This window comes from Cheilinus undulatus, linkage group 20 (genome assembly GCF_018320785.1).
Source record: "Cheilinus undulatus linkage group 20, ASM1832078v1, whole genome shotgun sequence".
Taxonomy (NCBI): Eukaryota; Metazoa; Chordata; class Actinopteri; order Labriformes; family Labridae; genus Cheilinus; species Cheilinus undulatus.
Window position 1 is genome coordinate 17077634 of NC_054884.1, and position 19858 is coordinate 17097491.

The following is a 19858-nucleotide window of genomic DNA, read 5'->3' on the forward strand; positions in this document are numbered from 1 at the left end:
CATATTGAAATTTTTAATAAAATGTGTTTAAACTATAACACTCAGGTGGTTCCTTATTTTCCTATAAGGTTTGACTGAATTCTGCAGCATGGCTGATGGTCAAAAAGAGGTGTTTGCAGATATATTTGTTATATGTCTGACTCATCTCTGCCAAATATTTTCCAGTCATGCAGTTTTCTGTCAGCTTCCACAAAGCAGACACATCCACAAAATGTCCAAACAAAAAATAGAAAGCATCGAGAAGTGTGCATGAGTAATTCGGTAGTCATACAGTCAGTGTTTTAGACTCAGAACTCTGTCATTTCATGTATCTGCTCAAATAATGTTGAATAGTCACTTATTTAAAAAAAAAAAAAAAAACATTAGGTTAGTGGTTTCATAACACCATAAAAAGTGTACATTTTGTACGATGGTACAACTAATTTTGGGAGCAAGTATGCTACCTGTAACTAATCGAGGATTCAAGTAAAAGACAAGAAGAGGATGTGGATTAGGGTTCAGACTTCCAGTCTTTTGACTTTAAAGGCATGTGGCACACTTCTGTGAGTGAAGAAATGAACTCGTCTCTTTACAAAGTAGAGAAGTGATAGATTTTGAAGAAGCAATGAAACAAAATCAGCCTTTTTAGCTGCTGAAAGTATACGTCTGTATTTTCACGTTCATTACATTTGTAGTTTCTTAACAGATATTTCACGTTTGAATGTACAGTTACAAACAAGGAGTAACCCCCGACAACACTCTACCATCAGAACACAATTTTGGACTTCTTTTGTTGCTGTCTTTACACTGAAAAGGACGGAAGCTGAAGTAAGCAGAAAATGGTGAGAAAAGAAGGAACAATATGTAACTACACTTATAAAGCAAAAGCACCTTGAATTTTTCTTTAAAAGCTTGAGTTTTTCACATGTATCCATAAACCATACACAGGAGAGACTGTCACTGGTTCAAAAGAAAGCTCTGACATTGAGTGCAAAATGGCAACACTCATTTCACTACTGGTTTCACAAATATTTACCACAGTCACTGAGTTAGGAGACCATCCATGTATGTACAGCTGAGGAAAAAGTGGGAGAATGGGTCAAAGTCTATCCAAGCTATCTTTTTCTTTATCTTAAAAAAAAAAACAAAAAAAAAACAGAGAAACTTGTGACTGCACATTTGTAATCTCACTCTGTTAACACGTTCAGTCTAATAACATGTTTCAACGGACTGCAGAGTCACCTGTACAGTAAATTTGGCAGATTTACCCAAACCACAGAACATCAAAAACTGGTTTTACATTCAGGAAATTTGAACTTTTGTAAATGTTTTGTTCATCGTGAACATGAATACATAACAGCCGACTTAAGCGTCGTTTTTAATCCTGAAACTTCCTTCATAACACTAGACACCTTCATATAATTAGTACACCATATAACAAATCTGTAAATACAAAAATAAACAAAAATACCACATTTTATTCACATAACAGAATTAAGTGCTTAAATAAATTAAAAAGTTAATTCTATATAGGGATTTTTCGGACGGATGTAGGTTAGTTTGCATATTTGTGTTACATAAAACACTTGCAGGTCATTTTACACCAGGGTTGTCGTTTTTATATTTATATTTATGTAAACTCTCTTTGTTTTTCCCGTATGTATCTTTGTTTGTGTTATGTGTACAGCATTATTTGGACATGACATCCTCAAAGCCCCATGACTCCAGAAGTGAAACCTGGAAGGTCTCAGCGCACAGCGGTGGGTTGTCGAAGGTGGCGCATGGGCCGGTGCGTCCATGGTTGAGCTCAGAGTCGATGTAGAGAGCGTTGCCTTCACCTCCACCTGATTCAACCAAAAAAAGGACAATTAACATAAGTGAAAAGTGGCGAAAGATTTACATCTAACATTCAAATCAACAAATCTTGTGAAGAAAGACAAAGAATGAAGGAGGAGAAATACCCCACTCACCGATGATGATGGAGTCAAAGTTTCCAGCCATGAACATGGATGTATTCTTTGAGTTGAGGTTGAAGTGGCGAGCAGAGAGGAATGGTGACAGTTCTCCGATGGGTTTCTCCGGCTGCGCTAAGCCGTTGTTCTCAGAGTTTGGGACTTCAGAGGCAGCACCGTCTTCCTGCTCCTGACTCTTGATGGATGAGGCCAACTCAGGGTGGCGGATCACCACCCACTCATAGCGCTCCATCTCTGGCTTCAGCTAGAGAGGGCAGCAAGACGTTACACACCAAAGCTTCACAGATTAACAGGAGACTCATACTGGAGTCCTGCACCAAAGTAAAATAACAAGAGCTAAAAATAATCTATATGTCCACTGATGTCATAAATGAAATTATAACAGATCATATCCTTTCAGTAAGCCAATGAAGGATCAACTGTGCACTCTTTTGTCTAAAATGCTACACACAGATAGGCTGAAATACATGCACATGCACACAAACAGGATCCTACGGAAGTACACTGACAGATAAATGTCAGAGTGAGGGTGCACATGAAAGAGCACCCAAGCTGTTGGGGAGTTTAGTGGCTTGCTCAAGAGCTTCTTTGGCTCAGGAAGTGAGCTAGCACCTCTCCCGCTACAAAACCTTTCTTCAGATTTGATCTGACAGGGACTTGAACCTGCTACCCTCTGGTTCCCAGCCCTAGAGACTGAGCTACTGCTACCCCATTATTTAAGCAAGGGTTAGGTTAGGCCAGTTGTTCCTAAAGGTTTCTGTCAGTCTACATTCAGTATGAAAATATTCCCAAGCCCCTCCATGCACAAATTAACAGATATTGATATATGCTAAACACAGTGTCGCAGATTATGCTGACAAGTTCCTGCATTCCAAAAAGTACAGAATTGCAATTACAACCTAAAAATTCCAAGTTAAGGCCGCCACTTTTAGCTCATTTTTGATGTACAGCTATAATTTGTTATTTGCCTGATCGATTCATATACTATTTGAAATGTGGCAAAAGGAAGGATCTAACTCTTCATAATCTAGCATTGTAGAGGTGAATTTGTCACAATTTCATGTCTTTGGTTTAGTAATTGTGCTATCTTGTGATGTTCATTGTTAGCCCAATGTTAACTTGGCAAGACACCTTAAAAGTTGTCCGTGCTCTCTGTAGCACTGTTGACTTTATTTAGCCCTGTTGTGCCCCTCCTGTCACAACTTCGAGCCCACTCTAGGGGTCAGAGGCCCCACTTTGGGAATAACCTGGCAAGGCTTATGAAGAATAATGACCCCCCTTACCCTTTGGGTTGTTTTGCATTCATAAGTCAGAAACTGTGAAATAAATTTGATAAACGAATTGATAAATGTATCATCAGTGAACTATAAAGCCTTCATTAAATTAGCCAAATTAGAACTTATAGTTCACTGATGATAAATTTGAGTTTTTAATTGAAAATGTTCATTGATAGATAAGTGAGACAAAGTTTAGAGACAGCATTCATCCCAACAGACTCAACTCTATCTCTAAACATGAAGTGTTAATTAACCTCCTTGTTTTCTGTGGTGTTGTCTTTTCACTTTCTTCTCTTATTCTGTGACAGCGTTAGAGTGCTCATAGACAAATATCTCTAACATCTTTTTGCAGATTAACATGACTGGACAGGATTTTGAAAACAAAAGACTGATACAGAGATTTTTTTGATAGGCCAGTATGAGAGGAATGTTTAAGAAAACGAAGTAAAATTCAAAACCTATAAGTCTTGACTATGATGCCATGGTTTTAGTGAGTCTGGCTGAAAAAAGGGTTAGATAGGACAGAAACCTGTGATAGATCTGATAGCCATCATAGTCATCAGTCCTTGTTGACTGTCTCTGTGCCTCCTGGTGTCAGGTAAGGGCTCTGTCAGAGACTACTAGATCTGGTTACGGGAGTTTCCGATCTGTGTGTGTTTAAGTATTAAGTGTGTGAGATGACGGTGGTTTGTGGTGCGCCGTCTCAGACAGCCTGCAGCTGTGTCTCCACGCAGGAGCCAGGTGAATTATTCATACAGAAGGCCTCAAAGATACAGGCTGTTTCACTATTTCTAGACCAGGTAATATCTTGACTCAAGCTCTATGTAGCAGTATCACAAGCAGGAAAGCTAGTCAAAGATATTTTCTAATGAAGTATTCATTTATCTTTACCTGCTGTCTTTTATTTTTAGGATAAAAACATGGCAGTATTATGTTGTGAATTCTGACTTGCAAGCCTGGCTTTTCCGAATGACAGCCTGTCATGCAGATTAGGCTGTTAAACCACGGCAAATATCACCCTCTGGTGGACAATGTCAGGTATTGCAAATATGAATTAAACAGAGTATCTGTTTTAATTTCTAATTTAAAACCAAAAACAAAAGGAATTAAAATTCCAGACTGTGAAAAGTGAACTCACCCTGAAGACAAAGCATTCCCCTGTGCCGAAGTAGCTCAATTTATTGCCTCCTCTTTTTCGCTCCTCCCAGTCAGTGGACAGGAAGGCTCCACATACCTGAAGACGGATGAGAAAGAGTCATCGTCATCGTCATCTTTTATTCTGCAACGGCTTGACTCTTCTGAATACTTTGAAAAGGATGGTGACTGTGTGAGATTACTATCAGTAAGTTGTCAGTGTTCATGCTGCAGTCTTTAATCTAAACCATAATCCGATCATAATACATGTGTGAAATCATGACCCCTGACGCCTCTTCACAGTCCAGGATATGAATAAAATCTGGCGCTACTATAGAAATGATAGAAAACTGGGGATCTTCCTGGTTATTTAAGAACAGAAAAACTAACAAAATGGGAGTCAAATCACATTTACTTCATATTTAACACTACTGTTAGTTATCAGTGACAGTAATGAGGAGGACTCTGACAAAAAATAGCTCTTATAACTTATAGCTCTACAATAAAATGTATAACAAATACTATAATAGAATGTCAGTTCTGTTAACAAAAATGGTTTTCAATGTTTCAGGGAACTGTAAGAAACTAACCAAACTATTTAGCCTGTGAGCCCCAAAATAACAGCACCAACACTGGGGACCCTCACCGTTCCTGGAGGCAGTTAATGTGTACGATGTTGCCAAATGCAATATGTACAAATTTACATTTATGGCTGTTTTTATACACTTTACTTACATTTAAGCACAAATCTCACCTAAAAACTATCATTTTATTTAAATCAAACTCATTTAAGGATTTTTTTTACAGTACTGGATAAAATATACCATTTTAAATTTCTTTTATTTTTTTACAGCATCCCACGTCTTAATGTGTCTGGTGATGCCCTGGAGGTACCGAGCCACACTTTGGGAACCAGTATCATGGACAGTCTAAAGTAACCATTGCTCAATTTCATTTGTATTTCAAGTGTTTTCTAAACTTTGGACTAGTCAACTAAATTCAATTATTTGTCTTTAATCAGATTGAATTATTCACCTCAGAACATGTCAAGAATATATTGATGGACAGGGAGAGACAGCTGCATGGGAATGAAGCCAAAATATTCACAGCTCCCCTTGCTGACTAACTGCAGTGAATGGCTTCATTAACGTTACCTCCTCTTTGTTGACAGAGGACACATGCCTTAAAATTTAAAACGGGCTTTAAATAAATATTTTTAAAACCTGTAATCTGTTGTTAAAGTTAGTTCTTAAAATGCTGATTCATGTCCAAGTGACCATTTTTCTAAAGAGTTTTGTTTTAATTATTTGATACAAAAAGCAATAAAATGTTTAATAAAATGATAGACAACTCTGTTATCAAATGTGACTTCTCACAGCATTGTCAACAAAATCAGCAAAGAAGAGGCAGACAAGCATGAGTGTTCAGTATGTGTTCATCTGTGGACCGTACGGACCTAAGGGATCTTTGATCAGATAGTTAAATGTTTGCTTTGGTTAGAAGAACCTTCCACCTGCCAACTACTTTCTGCCTGTCTTGGCTTCATATTACATCATCAGAGCCTGTCATATTTTTACTTCACTTTTGTATAACAGAAGAAGACAGTTTCCTTTTGATGAACAGTCAGTGGTGTGTTGCTTACATCTCCATCTGTGGTCCGGATGAGGAGCAGGGTGGGCTCGTAGCCTTCACAATGTGAGTAGAACCTAGGGGAAAATGGGAAAAATTTGGTCATCTTCAACTTTGATTAGTGGATACTAAATCTTTTTGATGAATACCTACTGAAATGGATCATTTCATTGTCCAAATCATGCACATTTGGCTGCTAAATTTATCACATGCAGTTTTAACATCTTATTTAGATTTTAAAGGTCTATTACTTCTGCTTATCTTCAAAGATCAATCCAGCCTACAGAAGAGTAAAAGACATGCTAGGTATAATAAATACAAGTCAATACAGGCAGGTTCAATCTATTGCGTTAAATGGACAGGCAAAAATGGGCACAAAATATTAAAAAAATAAATATATAAAAGGCCCAACTTAAAAAAATTTTATGCTGAGAATGAAAACCACCAAAATGTATAAAACAATAAACGAAAACTGTACGGTTTTTTTCCCTTTTCTTTATTTAATGTTTTAACTCACCGCTAGACTTCCTTATCTAAAAACACCGAGAACCCAGGGCAACTCAATTCATTGCATTATAATTTTAGTATTTTGTTAAAAGTAGACAGTTCTTGGATTAAAAAAAACAAAACAAAACAAATCTTTAATTTAGTATTTCTATTGGTATTCTCAGTCTTCAGCAATGAATTAAATTCAAAGACTTGATTTTAAAGAGTACCATGAATGTCAGTCATGGGCAGCCAAATGCTGGATTAATGTATTAAGGTGAATGCCAGACCATGTACCTGTTCAGGCTGCAGCCATGAGTGGACGTAGTGAAGAGGAGTTGTGGTTGGCACAGAGCGAAGCGCTCCGGGATCCATGACCAGATGTCCCGCATCTCTTTGGCACTGACGATCTCTGAGGAAAAGGTGTCAGGGTTAAGAGCCAGCTGGACGTTCCTCCTGGAGAAGATCGAGATATATTGACAAAGAACAGACAGAGAAGAGCTGAAGTGAGACAGTTCACAGAGTTAGTCATCAACAGCATAAAAAGTAACCAAAAGCAGATGATGTCACCAACCATTTTTACATTTAAATTGATTAAAGTGCAATCATAAGATCATGACATTTTTTCTAACTAAATACATTTTTAAGAATTAGAAATAGGTCTAGAAAGTAGCACAGAGAAGAGAGAACCCACCTAGAGCTGTGAAATAACCAATGAGGTGAACAGGGGTGGAGTACAGATGAAACAGAAGATGGATGGAAAAACGAGGCACAAATCAATGAGAAGTACACAACAACAAAATGTCAGAGAAGGATGTAAAAGAAATTCAAACTACTTCCCAAAGACAGCATGAAAAATAACAGAGATTAAAAAAAGAACCAGACATGATTTATGGTACATTCTGTGGCGTACACATCCGATTAATTGTATGAAAAGAAGCCTAAATTGGAGATACTTTGTTGCCGCATTTTTGTCATTCTTTTCATACCGCTGTTATTTAATTTACTCTCCAGAAACCTTGTCTTACAGTCAGTCAAGTTCAATGAGGTGAAGTCAAGCTAAAGCATAAGATAAAGTAAAAGCAGATAAACTACATTTCTTCTTTAACTGTATTTTTTGTCACTTCATTTTGTACATTAAAGAGCTTGATTTACAAATCTGTAGGCAATTTGTCAATATGACTTGCGTTTATTTAATTCTATTTAAAGATTAGACCAAAATAAAGGCACTAGATAATGTTACATTTTAAAATACTTATTATATCTTTTATATCTTGAATGTTTTTTTTTTTTTTAATTTTGGTACTTTGCTTCTGTGTAGAAGCAATAAGAAAATGAACTGACACCCCTCCTTTGGTTGTTATCAAAAACTCTACTTATTTATCTCAGTGTGTTGAAGGAACACTATTTTTGACCACTTTTTTGTGTAAGAAGTAATCACAGAAAAAAACTAGTATTGTTATCACTTAATAGCACTGCTAGTCAACTCAAAATAACTTGTTTTAAGGGGAAATAGTACAGCAGTAACAATAATACATAAATTTGTCCAGTCATAAGTGAAATTGTTTTCCATGTAAGGTCACAAGAAGTCATACAGTTTCTAAATAAAGGCAGCAAAAAAGATGCTCCAAATTCAGCACACATGAATTATAATAGACTGTACCGCTTCTGTTTGACTGTGATTCCTTTCTGCTGCAGGGACTTTTCATTTGTGAGCTGCAGCAGTGTGATCTCCTTTCGGCTGAACAGACGGATGGAGAAGGCCTTCTCTAACAGCTTGTCTGGAGTGACAGTAGAGCCAATGCCCCTGACAAAAGCTTGAATGTCCGCCCTAACTTTGGCAGAATCCTGCGGCTGCCCGCTCCCCTGACCTCCCTGAGATCCTGCTTTATGTTTGCGGTAGAACTTCAGCAATGCGATAGCAATGCGGTAGAGAACTTTGTAGCCTTCCACCAGGTAGACATCCAGGATCCGGACCATATGGCTGAAAGGCAGATCACCCAGCACCCAGCGCTGCCAGTCAGAGTAGACCTCCAGCACATCCTGGGCGGTTGCAACTATCAGTTTGTGTGCGGCTGCACAATATTTGTTGGCAAGATCTCCAAAAGTCATGCAGCTAGACTCATAAGCCAGGAAAGTCTGGTCCAGCAGGCGTTTTCCAGGCTCATTGCAGGCCAGGATGCGGCTGACGTGCTCAAAACACTGAGCTTCATCTTTGCTGAAGTGCAGGAGCAATGATGTAACAGCAGGTAGTGATGGGCAGTGGGAGATATCGGGAAATTGTCCAGCCACGCAGTTTATGATCTGATGTGCTGAAGCTACCGCCTCCACCTTCAGACAATACCGCGGCACCGGATTATCATCCACAAAATCTGGAAGTGGGATGTTGGAGGAGGGCTTCTTTGTGCCTGAGTTTCCCATAATGTCACGGTACACTTCTGCATCTGGGGTGACTGTACGGCAAGGAATGGCTTTGATGAGCTGCTGGTAGACCTGTGCCCTCAGTTTGTGGTTTTTGGACCAGTAACCCTGCCGAGCCATCTGTTTGAACTCTTTCAGTTCTTTACAGTCTACCTTGGTGGGCCCGCTGCTCTTGGCCAGATCCCCCATCTGGTTCCAGTCCACAAAGTTGCCGTATTCTTCCTCTGCCATGGTGCTGGAAACTTACTGGACTGTCTGAGTGGGAAGAGGAAGGACTCTCCAGGGTATTACTAACCTTCTTTCCTCCACACAAAAGACAACTAGACCATTTTCACTAGCTGCCCATGGTTGTTACTGGAAGACAAAAAAGAAGACTTGAGTCAGTGCCATCAGCATAAAAACAGATGAATAACTAAATGTGAGAGCTGCAGCGCAGGATTAAAACTGAAAAGTAAATTAAACATGGCCTAAAAATTCAGGAAGCTGAAAAACAAGTCTTTTGTGTAGCCAAGTGTTGATTAATTACTTGCTATCCCCAACGCTGTCTTCTTATCTTCTTTCTATCAAAAGAAGATAAGACAGGCTTCAGTTAATGACACATTTGAATGGAATTGAATGGAAGTGGAAATCTTTCTAGGTTATAGCAGCTTAACAGCTTCAACTGCCATGTGATATGAAATTATCTTGTATCTAAGATTTTATGAGTACAGGCAGTGCAAGTTTGCTATGAAACCAATTAAACTGTGATTCCCATTTCTGAATGAAGTAATTTTACATTACATCAAAAAAGTAATGGTTATTCAGTAATCAGAGCCAGGTCTGTGAACATACTAATACAAAGAGAAGCATGTCCAAAGATCAGCTGCTTTTTACTGAACATGGCTTTTGTACAATAATCCAATCATTTCACAGCGTTTTTCCACAAGTCACACGGAAATGCATGTCCAAAGATCACTTGCTATATATTTCAAATGACTGTCATAAAATCATCAGATCTGTCTCAAACATGTCACATGGGGTTGCACACCAATATGACTGACTGCGTGCAAACGTGGAAGTATGCAAAGTTTAAAGATAGTGACCTTGTTGGTTGCAGATATAGCAAAAAAATGCTTTGGCTTTGTCATAGGGAGGGTTTGGATGTTTTTAGTTAATTAAGTTCTTAGACTTGAGAAATTTAAATGCACACATGAATTCTCAGACAGAACACATACCTGGAAAAACAAATGTCTACTAAGCCAAGAGCTTGACCGTTATGGTTTTCACCTAGACTAATCCAATCATGAAAACATGCAAAAGGAGGCAGGTAGGCATAGATCGCTTCTGAGTAATATAGTAAAACCAACAAGATTAGCTCAACTTCAAAATTAGTAATGATATTCTAAACAAGGGTTGCCAAAATACCAGATTTTAAACATATTGTTATGATATTAGTTATGAACAAAGAACACTGATACCGGTTCAAATACCACAACAACAAAAACAGAAGCCCTGGGCACAGTTTTTAGTAACTTCTTGTTTTTAATGATCAGAAATTGGAACAACTCTTGGAATGTCTGAATCAGCGGTTCTCAAATGGTCCACCCATTTAATGAATAATCTGGATCTGGGATGGAACAAAATATTTAACTTTTCATACAAATCTTTTTTTTTATTTATGGTATATCTAAAAGTATCAAATATGGAACATTGTGACAACAGGTACCTGGACCATGAATTAGCATAACATACTGTACATTAAAGCTTAGTAAAATGGTTAAATGTGTCCTTAGAGCCCTTGTCTTGGAGTGTAAAACAACATCTTTTCATCCTGTCAACATGTCTCATTCAAACTTAGAAAAATTCCCTTACTGTAGGTCATGTCCCATATTTCTCTAAAGAGATTAGCATGCTTAAATGACATTTGTCACATAGGCATAGGCCTACATGACACTACCGTGTAACAAATCAAAACCTCAAAATCTTACACATTATGTTACATTTAGATTGTGCAGAATGGGCCACCAGACTTCCAGACCATTTGAATTCACAGGATCCTAACACTGTATAAAATTACAGCCTAATTGCTTTAACTGTTTACTTTTAGGGCCAGTTTCCTGTCTTAAGATTAAGCTCAGTCTGAGACTAACAGGTCTCTATGGATATATTTACTGAGTCTGTCTTAGCCTAAAGGGATTTGCTGGTTTTTGACAATTGGCTTAGTAATACGCAATCATAAAATGCAGAGCTGGTGAGTGCAAAGCAAGCTATGTATTTTACATGAACACAGAATAAGTGTGATTTTTATGCATTTCATGACTCCCTTTCAAATATGTGAACGAAATATTACCATTAAGCCATGCTTGATGTAGTAAATATGCATTGGAAATGACAGTCTGCCTAAAACAGGACACAGACTACTACTAGCTTTGAGTGGAAGTTCGCTAGAGCACAAGAAATTCTAAGTGTGCAGAAGTGGATGGGTTAAGTAACGTTTTTATAGGCAAATTCTGGTTTATCTTACTTTGGAGACACAGCAGATGTATAAGCATATAAATGCCACCTTGTACCTGAGCTGTAAACAAGACTACAGGTGCACTTATGTCAACACAAACTGGACTGACAGCTGCAAACGCACGCAAGCTGTTTGAATTATATTTAAGTCGAATAATCTATCAACGTAAGCTAGACGGGCTAAAGTGTTCATAGAAGCAAACGCGAACGGGTCACCAAGTATTTAACAGAACCGCCGGGTTAAATCTGATACGCCCTTTTCCATTTACACTTGCCAAGTTAGCATTGCTAGCGTTAGCCAGCTGCAAGCTGCTCCTGTCACTGCATGTCAGCGGCACACGGAAACCCCAGCCAGTCACACAGAACGAGCTGCTAAAATCACAATCTGCAAGACGGACATGAAACCCTGCAAATGTTCAAACTCGACAAAACAACGCGATAAAAACATGTACGCTAACGTTGCTGCTGCTAGCATAAATGATACCAACCAAATTTGACTTGGTGCTCGGCTGTCTCAGAGATAGTTGATGTGTGGAGGTTTGTGCTTCAATTTGTGAGACAAACGAAGCACTAAAGCACATACCTGGCAAAAGTTAGAGTGGTCGCTATTACATGAAGCGGAGGCTGGAGAGCGAAAATTGAATTACAAACAGCAAGAAAACGGACGTTACCCTCACCTGGATGGGAGATGTCTTGAGACGTGAAGCAGCATTCATATGAAGTTGCCTGGCGCATGCGTAGTGGTGCTTGCCCCGGTCACTGTCCAAGTGTGAGAGCGTGCAGCAGGAGCTGCAGAGGGCCCAGGTGGGTTAATTTTACACGGTGTACTTACATTTTTGTCGTTAATACGCAATAACTAGAACTTCCAGTGAAAATGTCAGAATTTTAACACGACAAAAGGAGAAAAATAGCTTTATTACACGGCAAATAGGCTATCCATGCTCCTTTTACAGACAAGGGGGGCATTGAAATACCAAAATAATATTCCCCACTGCATTTCAACACATATAAAGTCTATTCCTTTGATCGTTCAGCCATTATTGAAGCTATCTTTACTCTGCTGTGACCATGCAGAGGTTGCATGACAGATCTCAGTCTCTGATTTCTTGTTTACTTGCAGACATGCCCTGTGAAATAAGTGATACTATTGAGACAGGACAGGAAGTACTCTTGCAGGCCAACAAACCCTGTCTTTGTCCTGTACTCAAAGCAACCGCCCAACACATGACAGTTATTAGTGATAATTCAATTGTAGAGCCATCTTTGCCTTACAGAAGCTTACAGCTTGGGCAAAGATGTTGTTCAGTCTGTCTTATCCAATTCAAACACAGCTGATGTTTTTCATGGCCTCATTTTATAATATCTGTCATTAGAACTGCTACTGTGTAGGAAGAGTAGCTACAAAACTTGAAAATCCTAAACATTTAGTGTGGCTAAGATCTCCATCTACCTGTATCTAAAAAATCCTAGCTCCTCCAGGACTCTCATAATAAGGGGAAGGGTTATATTTCTATCAAGAATCAACTTGAATTGTCACAGCTTTAACTAGAACCCAGAATAAAAGTATAGCAGATTAAGCCTGGTAGTCAGGGTGAGAAACATGTAATTTTTACACTTTTATGTCTACAAGCCTTTGAAAAAACTATCCAGTAAGTGTGGTATCATTTTTTTAGATAATAGGGACAAATCTAATTTGACAGCCTCAGAGCAGACAGAGCCTCGTGCCCTGTGATCTTTGGTGTTCCCTTAAGGGGGGGCTAGGATAGCCTTTTTGGAACCACTGCAGCAAAACAAAAAAATGAACAATTCTGCTTGACTTAAATGAGATATTTCACACTTAAATAACTAGAGTAATTTAAATTTTTTTAAAAATTACTGATCTTAAGTAATTCACAGTACTGCGCAGATGTTTTAGGCATGTTTGGGCTAATTGAGGCTGATGTAAGGCGTAGATGTTGCGAAGAAGCTGCCTAAGGGCACCATTTTGCAGGAAGGAGGACTGACACAACCCCTCTTATGCTCTGGATGTCCTTGCATCTAAGCAGGTCCATGTGAAAATAATCTGTTGATAAATAACAAAGTCCACACCTTAAGGGTGGAGTAAGAGGTGCATATTGCAAGTAAGCAAGGTCTTGGGTACTGTCTGGATGGGAAGTATGGTTGTCACAAGTCCTGGCTGTGCTTGTGGATGTCCAGAGGGCCCAAAAACTGTATGCGGTCTCTGATCGTATTACTAGGGGTGAAAAGGCTCTGACAAAAGAGATGTCATCAAGCTTGAGCTTGACTGCCGCATGACACACAAATGTGTCGACTCTTATTCTTTGACTTCAGCAGCTTCATTTTGCCTCCCCTGTAAAGCACTCTATCTCTTCTATCCCCTGACCCCCACAACATTGTGACCCTACTAGACATTTCTAAGTCCTGTAGCATGTGTAGGGGCGCAACTCTGCTTAGTTGCACCAGCTCTGTTGCTTACGACTTGTACATTGAGCTGTGAGCTTGTAATAACTAAATAACTGTGCACATTAGGCAGCATAATCTTCTAAAACTTTTTAGTCTAACCTTTTCTCTATCTTTGTTCTAGTTATTATTCACCTTTCCCTGTTGATTATCACCTGTCTTCAGTCAGATGGAATACACTTGATTAGGTAGCCTACATGCGGAACCAATAAGGGTAGTGTTTCCATTCAGAAGAACATGGACAGCCCTCCCTGTCTGACCAAAGAGAGACAGAGAGAGAAATTTGTGAGGGGAAATGCAACTTGAACAATGAGTGCTTCTGCCTGTGTCCATCCCTTATGAGTACAGCAGTTTAATGCCACTTTACCACGGCCCTCAGGGCCCAAAACCAGCCTGGCCAACCTGGAATTCTCCCATTCTCCAGATTAGAAGCTCAGCATTAGTACATGCAGGACATGGAAATCATATGCCCAGCCATGATCAGCTGACAGCCAGCTGATCCCAGTTATCGCCCTACAGCTCCTACAGCCAATCACAGCTCTTTCTCTCAACAGAGCAGTGTATTAAAATATGACGAACTTCTCACTAATCCCTGCTTGTATTAACGCAGATGCACTATGCTGCCGCCACTGGCAAAGCTTTACCTCCTTCACCCCAGCCTCCTCCTTTATAGCATTACGCTTGTTGCACCATCTTATTGCTATATGCTGCTATGTATTAATTGCTTTTGAACAAATTTGATTGTTTTCAGTATGCATTAATGTATCCATCTGTATAGGGGTTTCTAGTGCACTCCTTGGAAAGTCAATGCATGCTGCTTGACTAACCCAGAGAGCATCTTTTGAGCAGAGGCTTCTCTGCTCAAAACACACTTACAGTCTTAACACTTTTCCCAAAGTGTTAATACCTTTAAAGTTCAATAAATGCATGTAGATTGTAAAACCATGTTTAATAATTGTGATTATGATTTTTTTTTTATCATCGTGCAGCACTATCAGTAACCTCTAACTTGTGCACAGTGATGTTTTTTTACATCTCATTTTTTCAAGTGTGCTTGAAAAAACATCAGCCATGTCCCATGAAGTATTCCAAGCATCTTAATCTGTTCGAACTTCATGTCATTCTGATTTCATATTGAATTTGTTCACACAATTTGATTAAAGTGAAACATATATGGTTCTTTACAACTCTATTTGTGTTTGTGAATATTTTAGTGATCTATCACAAGTGTGATACTGTGTGTTAGGAACAAACTGATGCAAAATGAAAAAAGAGATAGTCAGCGAGAGTGTATTAGTGTATGCGTGATTGTGAGAGGGAGACAGATGGGTGTAAAGCCAGTAAGCCTTTAGGTTCAAGCTTATGGAGGTTTAGATCCTACCACTCCCACTCACTGCGTGACAGTAAGAACAAGTCCCGCCCCCATCTGCCAATCATTTACACTTACACATTCCCTCACAGAGAATCACTGTGCACACATGGGTCTAAAGATCAGGAGCTGAAACAATCTCAAATCAGGCCTAACTTGTGACAAATCCTGCTAGATTAGTTTTAGAACCCACATTGGTGGCACCAGCTAATGTGTTATTCTGTTAACTCTCCACAGTTGCACTTGTACAAAACGTGAATTCGCAGCTGTTCTAAATGTGCATGTCAGCTACCAGATAGCTGAAACAAAACAAAGGGATTAATTTGTTAATCTGCAAGTCATTCAAGTCCATTCAAGTTTATTTATGTTGCTAATGACAGCTTCCAAATGTCAGCACTTAATTGCTTGTATGTTGTTTTGTTTCTAACACAGGCATGACAGATGGCAGTTCAACCTGAGTGTGGTTCTGCCAGAGGTTTCTGACTTTTATCAGGAAGTTTCCCCTTACCCCTGTTAATCTGCAAAATGTTGCTGGGTACTTTTTTTGGCAGATTCATGTTGGGTCTCTATCACAGACTGCTTAGCCAATTAAGGTAAAGCTAGGGAATTTTATTAGAGATGATTTGGCCTATCTTGGAATAAATTCCTTACCAAAGACTTTTTTTTTCCATTATACATCCATAATTGTGTTTCATAACAAATGTAAAAAGATTTGAACTGAACTCTCATCCACAGCACAGTCTGGCTGCACTGACTTCCATTCTCACAGACTGTTCATCTGAGATACAGCTCAAACTTTCCATTATGGTTAGGGTAAGGGTTAGAATACCAAACGTTTAATGTCAAAAACCTGACCTGCACAACCAAATGTTTAATAAAGCTGAATAAACAGTCTGCTAACAGGAAAAAAGCTCGTCCTCTGTAAAACATTCTATCACAGCTAGCGCAGCTGACCTAGCTCTGTTAGCTGCATAAGCTATTTAGTTAACAGCGCTATGTAGCTAAAAGAGCCACGTAGCTAATGGAGCAACTTATATACAGGAGCTTAAGCTAAGCTCACTGTCGCTACCCGATCCGTCCCGGAAACCCGATTTGTACTGCGCATGTGCTAACACGTCTACATCTGCGTCTACATAAATTAATTGTAACCCTAACCAGTGGAATATAAATGCTAAGCCTAATCCCAGGAAGCTAATTAATTAAAATATAAACCTACCCCAATAAGCTACCCCTAAATCTTACTAGTGGAAATTAAAATGCTAAACCTAACCTAGCTTCAATAGGCTGCCGAGCGGATGTAGATGCATGTTTGCACACGCGCAGTACAAATCCGGTTTCCGGGATGGATCGGGTAGCCACTCTCACAAAGCAACTATATGTATCTATGTTATCTACCTAGCTAGTTTAGCTTTAGCTTTGTCTGCTAAAGCTCATGTTGCTACAACTAACTTAGCTATAAATAACATAGGTAATGTTGCAGTCTAGCTAATATAGCAAAAGCTAAGTTCACAAAGTAGCTATGTGAGCTATATAGGTACATTAGCTATGTTATCTTTAGATACATTTGCTAAAGCTCACATTGCTAAAGTTTACTTAGCTACATTGGCTTATGTAGGAATGTTAATTACATAGCTAATGTTGCTATGTTAACTTTAGCTAAATCTCACAAAGTTTATCATGAAACTACTTCTAAAACAGGTCCATACATAATCTAACCCCTCTGATCTTTTTCTCAGTCTGTTATGTTTGCAAAGTGGTTATTTCATGAATGTAACTGCAAGACTTTGTTTATAAATAAAGTTGAATTTAAAAAAATCTGAAAATAGAAATGCATTGCACCGGCAAATTATGGCACTTCTTTTCTGAGATATATAGTGTCCTAGAACGATCAAACAAAACCCAGGAATCATCTGAGGGCTTTTAAGGATTCTGAAATGTTTGCAAGCATTTGTTTTGAAACCAACCCACATCTTTGTAGATAAACGGCCATGCACATTTTCTCACTCATTGCAAACTCTGTTTTGGTGGACATAAATATTTTTAGGTGCATGTAAATTATCACATGGCATTCAGTGTTTAATTAATAAGCTGCATGTGTGACTAATTACTGACTAGGACCCAGGGGCAGAGCACAAGACAAGGAATTTATTTTGGAGGAGTAAATAGGGACAAACAATGGTGAGTAAGCTGGCTGGTTATAGGCCAAAGCACTGACAGGGAGTAGAAGATACCATAAAACAAAAGGACACAAAGGGATTAGAAAAGTTAAAAAACACTGGAAAAAAAATCACAAAATTAGAAATTGAGAGAGCTGGGCTGCCACCGAAAAAGCTGTAAGATACTCTGGCATCTGAAGGTTCAACACAAGGTGGTGAAAAAGAGATCTTATTTGCCAAAGACTGGCTGCAGCTGTGAGGCCTAATGAGCTGCAGCCATGACTGCTCAGTGCTCCTGCCCTCCCCAATCAGCCTGCAAAAAATATAAACACAGAAAATCCATGACCAAAGACACAACCATGATAGTGTGTCCACTCCAAACCGGTGATAAATCATCACTTTTTGTGTGACAGTGGTAAGACAAAATGCAGCATGTTTTGAACTGCCTAAAACAGCGTTTCTCCCTCATTTTGACATAAAGATGCTTTTAAAGGAAATGGTCCTGAAATAAATACATAGATTTGCGGAGCAACCAAATAAAGTGGAGGGGCTAGGTCTGTCAGCCAATGAGGTTTCAGTCAGGCTCCTTAAGAAAGCTACAGAGTCTGGGTTGTTATGTTGATTGCTAGCTGTAGTAAAAGCATGTTTTAGAAGAAACTGTCATATGATCTATTTAAATTACATAATACTAGCCCAAAATAGGGAAGCTCTAAATCAGTTGGTGGTGCGGAAATGTTGGGCAATTTGCAAGGCATGTTGCAAAATAGTGCTGCTCTCCTAGTAATGAATGATAAATTACAAACCCTAATTCCAATAAAGTTGGGATGATAAGTTAAATGTGAATTAAAACAGAATACAGTGTTTTGCAAATCCTTTCATCATGTATTCAACTGATTACAGCACAAAGACAAGATATTATACAAACACAGCCTCAATGACAAAGCTGATAAACTCTAATATATGCACATTTGATGCCAACAACATATTACAAAAAAGTTGAAAAAGGAGCATGTTTACCTCTTTCTTACATCACCTCTTCCTCTAAAACTGGGGACTGAAGACAGTCATTGTTGAAGGATTGAAAGTGGAATTCTTTTCTATTCTTCTGTGACTCACATCTTAAGTTGCACAACATTGTGTGGCTTCTGTTTGCATATTTTGTGCTTCATAATGCACCATGCATTTCAAATAGCAGACAGGAGTACTCACCGTCTTTTACTGCTAAGTAATGCTGTTGTAATGTGCAGAATGTGGCTTAGCATCATCTTGCTGAAATAAGCAGGGACGCCCCTGAAAAAGAGGCCATCTAGATGGAAGCATATGTTGGCCCAAAACCAGTATGTGCCCCTCTGTATAATGGTGCCCCCACAGATGTGCAAGTTACCCATGCTGTGGATAATAATACATCCTCCACACCATCACAGATGCAGGCTTTTGAACTTTGCATTTATAACAATCCGGATGATCCTTTCCCTCTTTAGCCCAGAGGACTTGACTGCAATTATTTTCAAAAACAATTTGAAATGTGGATTCGTCAGATCACTTTTGATAAGCCATTTCAGATGAGCTCAGGCCTAGAGAAGATGGTTGGGCTTCTGAATGTTGCTGATGAATGGCTCTATAATTATCATTGTTATCCATGAATTTTCAAATGTACTGATTTACAAAAAAACTGAAAAAATAGTGCAGCACATTATCATTTCTTGATTAACATGTCAAATTATAGTTATTTACTTGCATTCCTGAACAGAAAAATTAGTTTTAGTAGTTGAATGTTCTGTTTGATTAATTTTTTAATTCTCAGAGAAGCCCAATGTAATGTTTTATATGCAATTTACACAATGTCCCAACTTTTTCAGAATTAGGGTTTAGATGTATTTTACTAAGAAAAAAATGTCAAGAGGCTGAACTGTCTTGCTAACTCAAAAAACTTAGGATCCTTTAATTTATTGGTACTGTCCATTCTCACACTAATGATAATGAGACCTTTCATAAAACAAAGCATCATGTCCTGTTGAACTTAACTGTTACAATTGAGCCTTAGCATTTTCCTGGATATTTTTTATGCTTACTATTGTTACTATCATTACATTTGCACTGTCTTTTGTCTGTACTTTGCCATTCTCTGCCAAAGGTTTGAACCATTTAAGGTTTTAAATGAGCACTCTGCTTGAGTATCACTTCACAACCACTGCTTAAGTCTGGCCAGCGAGACTGAAAGAAACTGTGTCACCCAATAGCGTGGGCTCCATTGTACGTGTGAAAGGCGTAAGAGCACTCTTGGTATTGTTTTCTTTAAAGGGGAGTCAGGTTACCTTGGCAACGGCAAGATGCCTACCCATAGGCACTGGGACAGAGAAAAGGCCCGGCCAGAGAAGGAGGGAAAGAGAGCAGAAAGAGACAAAAAGAGGGAAATATCCTTTCCAGACTCAACTTTATGTCTTTTTTTTTCTAGTTTGTGTGTTTTGGAAACAGGCCCGA

General features: G+C 38.8%; 1 protein-coding gene across 5 annotated transcripts; it reads right to left on the reverse strand.

Annotated features, from left to right (window-relative positions):
- Nucleotides 1–633: 633 nt before the first annotated feature.
- Nucleotides 634–12132, reverse strand: tbc1d24 (TBC1 domain family, member 24). 5 transcript variants are annotated; one of them, XM_041816585.1, is made up of 9 exons: nt 12070–12118; nt 9426–9459; nt 8142–9253; nt 7173–7178; nt 6776–6934; nt 6006–6069; nt 4368–4463; nt 1950–2196; nt 634–1823 (listed from the first exon to the last, which is right to left on the reverse strand). In XM_041816585.1, the coding sequence occupies exons 3-9, from the start codon at nt 9128–9130 to the stop codon at nt 1669–1671; spliced, it is 1716 nt and encodes a 571-aa protein (XP_041672519.1). In that variant the 5' UTR covers nt 9131–9253; nt 9426–9459; nt 12070–12118; the 3' UTR covers nt 634–1668. The 5 variants fall into 5 exon arrangements, with proteins under 5 accessions (XP_041672519.1, XP_041672518.1, XP_041672520.1 ...); XM_041816584.1 differs by lacking the exon at nt 12070–12118 and adding an exon at nt 11976–12063; XM_041816586.1 differs by lacking the exon at nt 9426–9459 and having other exon boundaries at nt 12070–12132.
- Between the last annotated feature and the right edge of the window lie 7726 nt (nt 12133–19858).

What these genes read in the sequence shown, in the direction of transcription:
- tbc1d24 (XM_041816586.1), bottom strand. Translation starts at nt 9,130, where the DNA reads ATGGCAGAGGAAGAATACGGCAACTTTGTGGACTGGAACCAGATGGGG. An exon ending in CATGGCTGCAGCCTGAACAG is followed by an intron (nt 6,070 to 6,775) that starts GTACATGGTCTG and finishes ATTTTCCCCTAG; the next exon opens with GTTCTACTCACATTGTGAAG. An exon ending in GGGAATGCTTTGTCTTCAGG is followed by an intron (nt 2,197 to 4,367) that starts GTGAGTTCACTT and finishes TGCCCTCTCTAG; the next exon opens with CTGAAGCCAGAGATGGAGCG.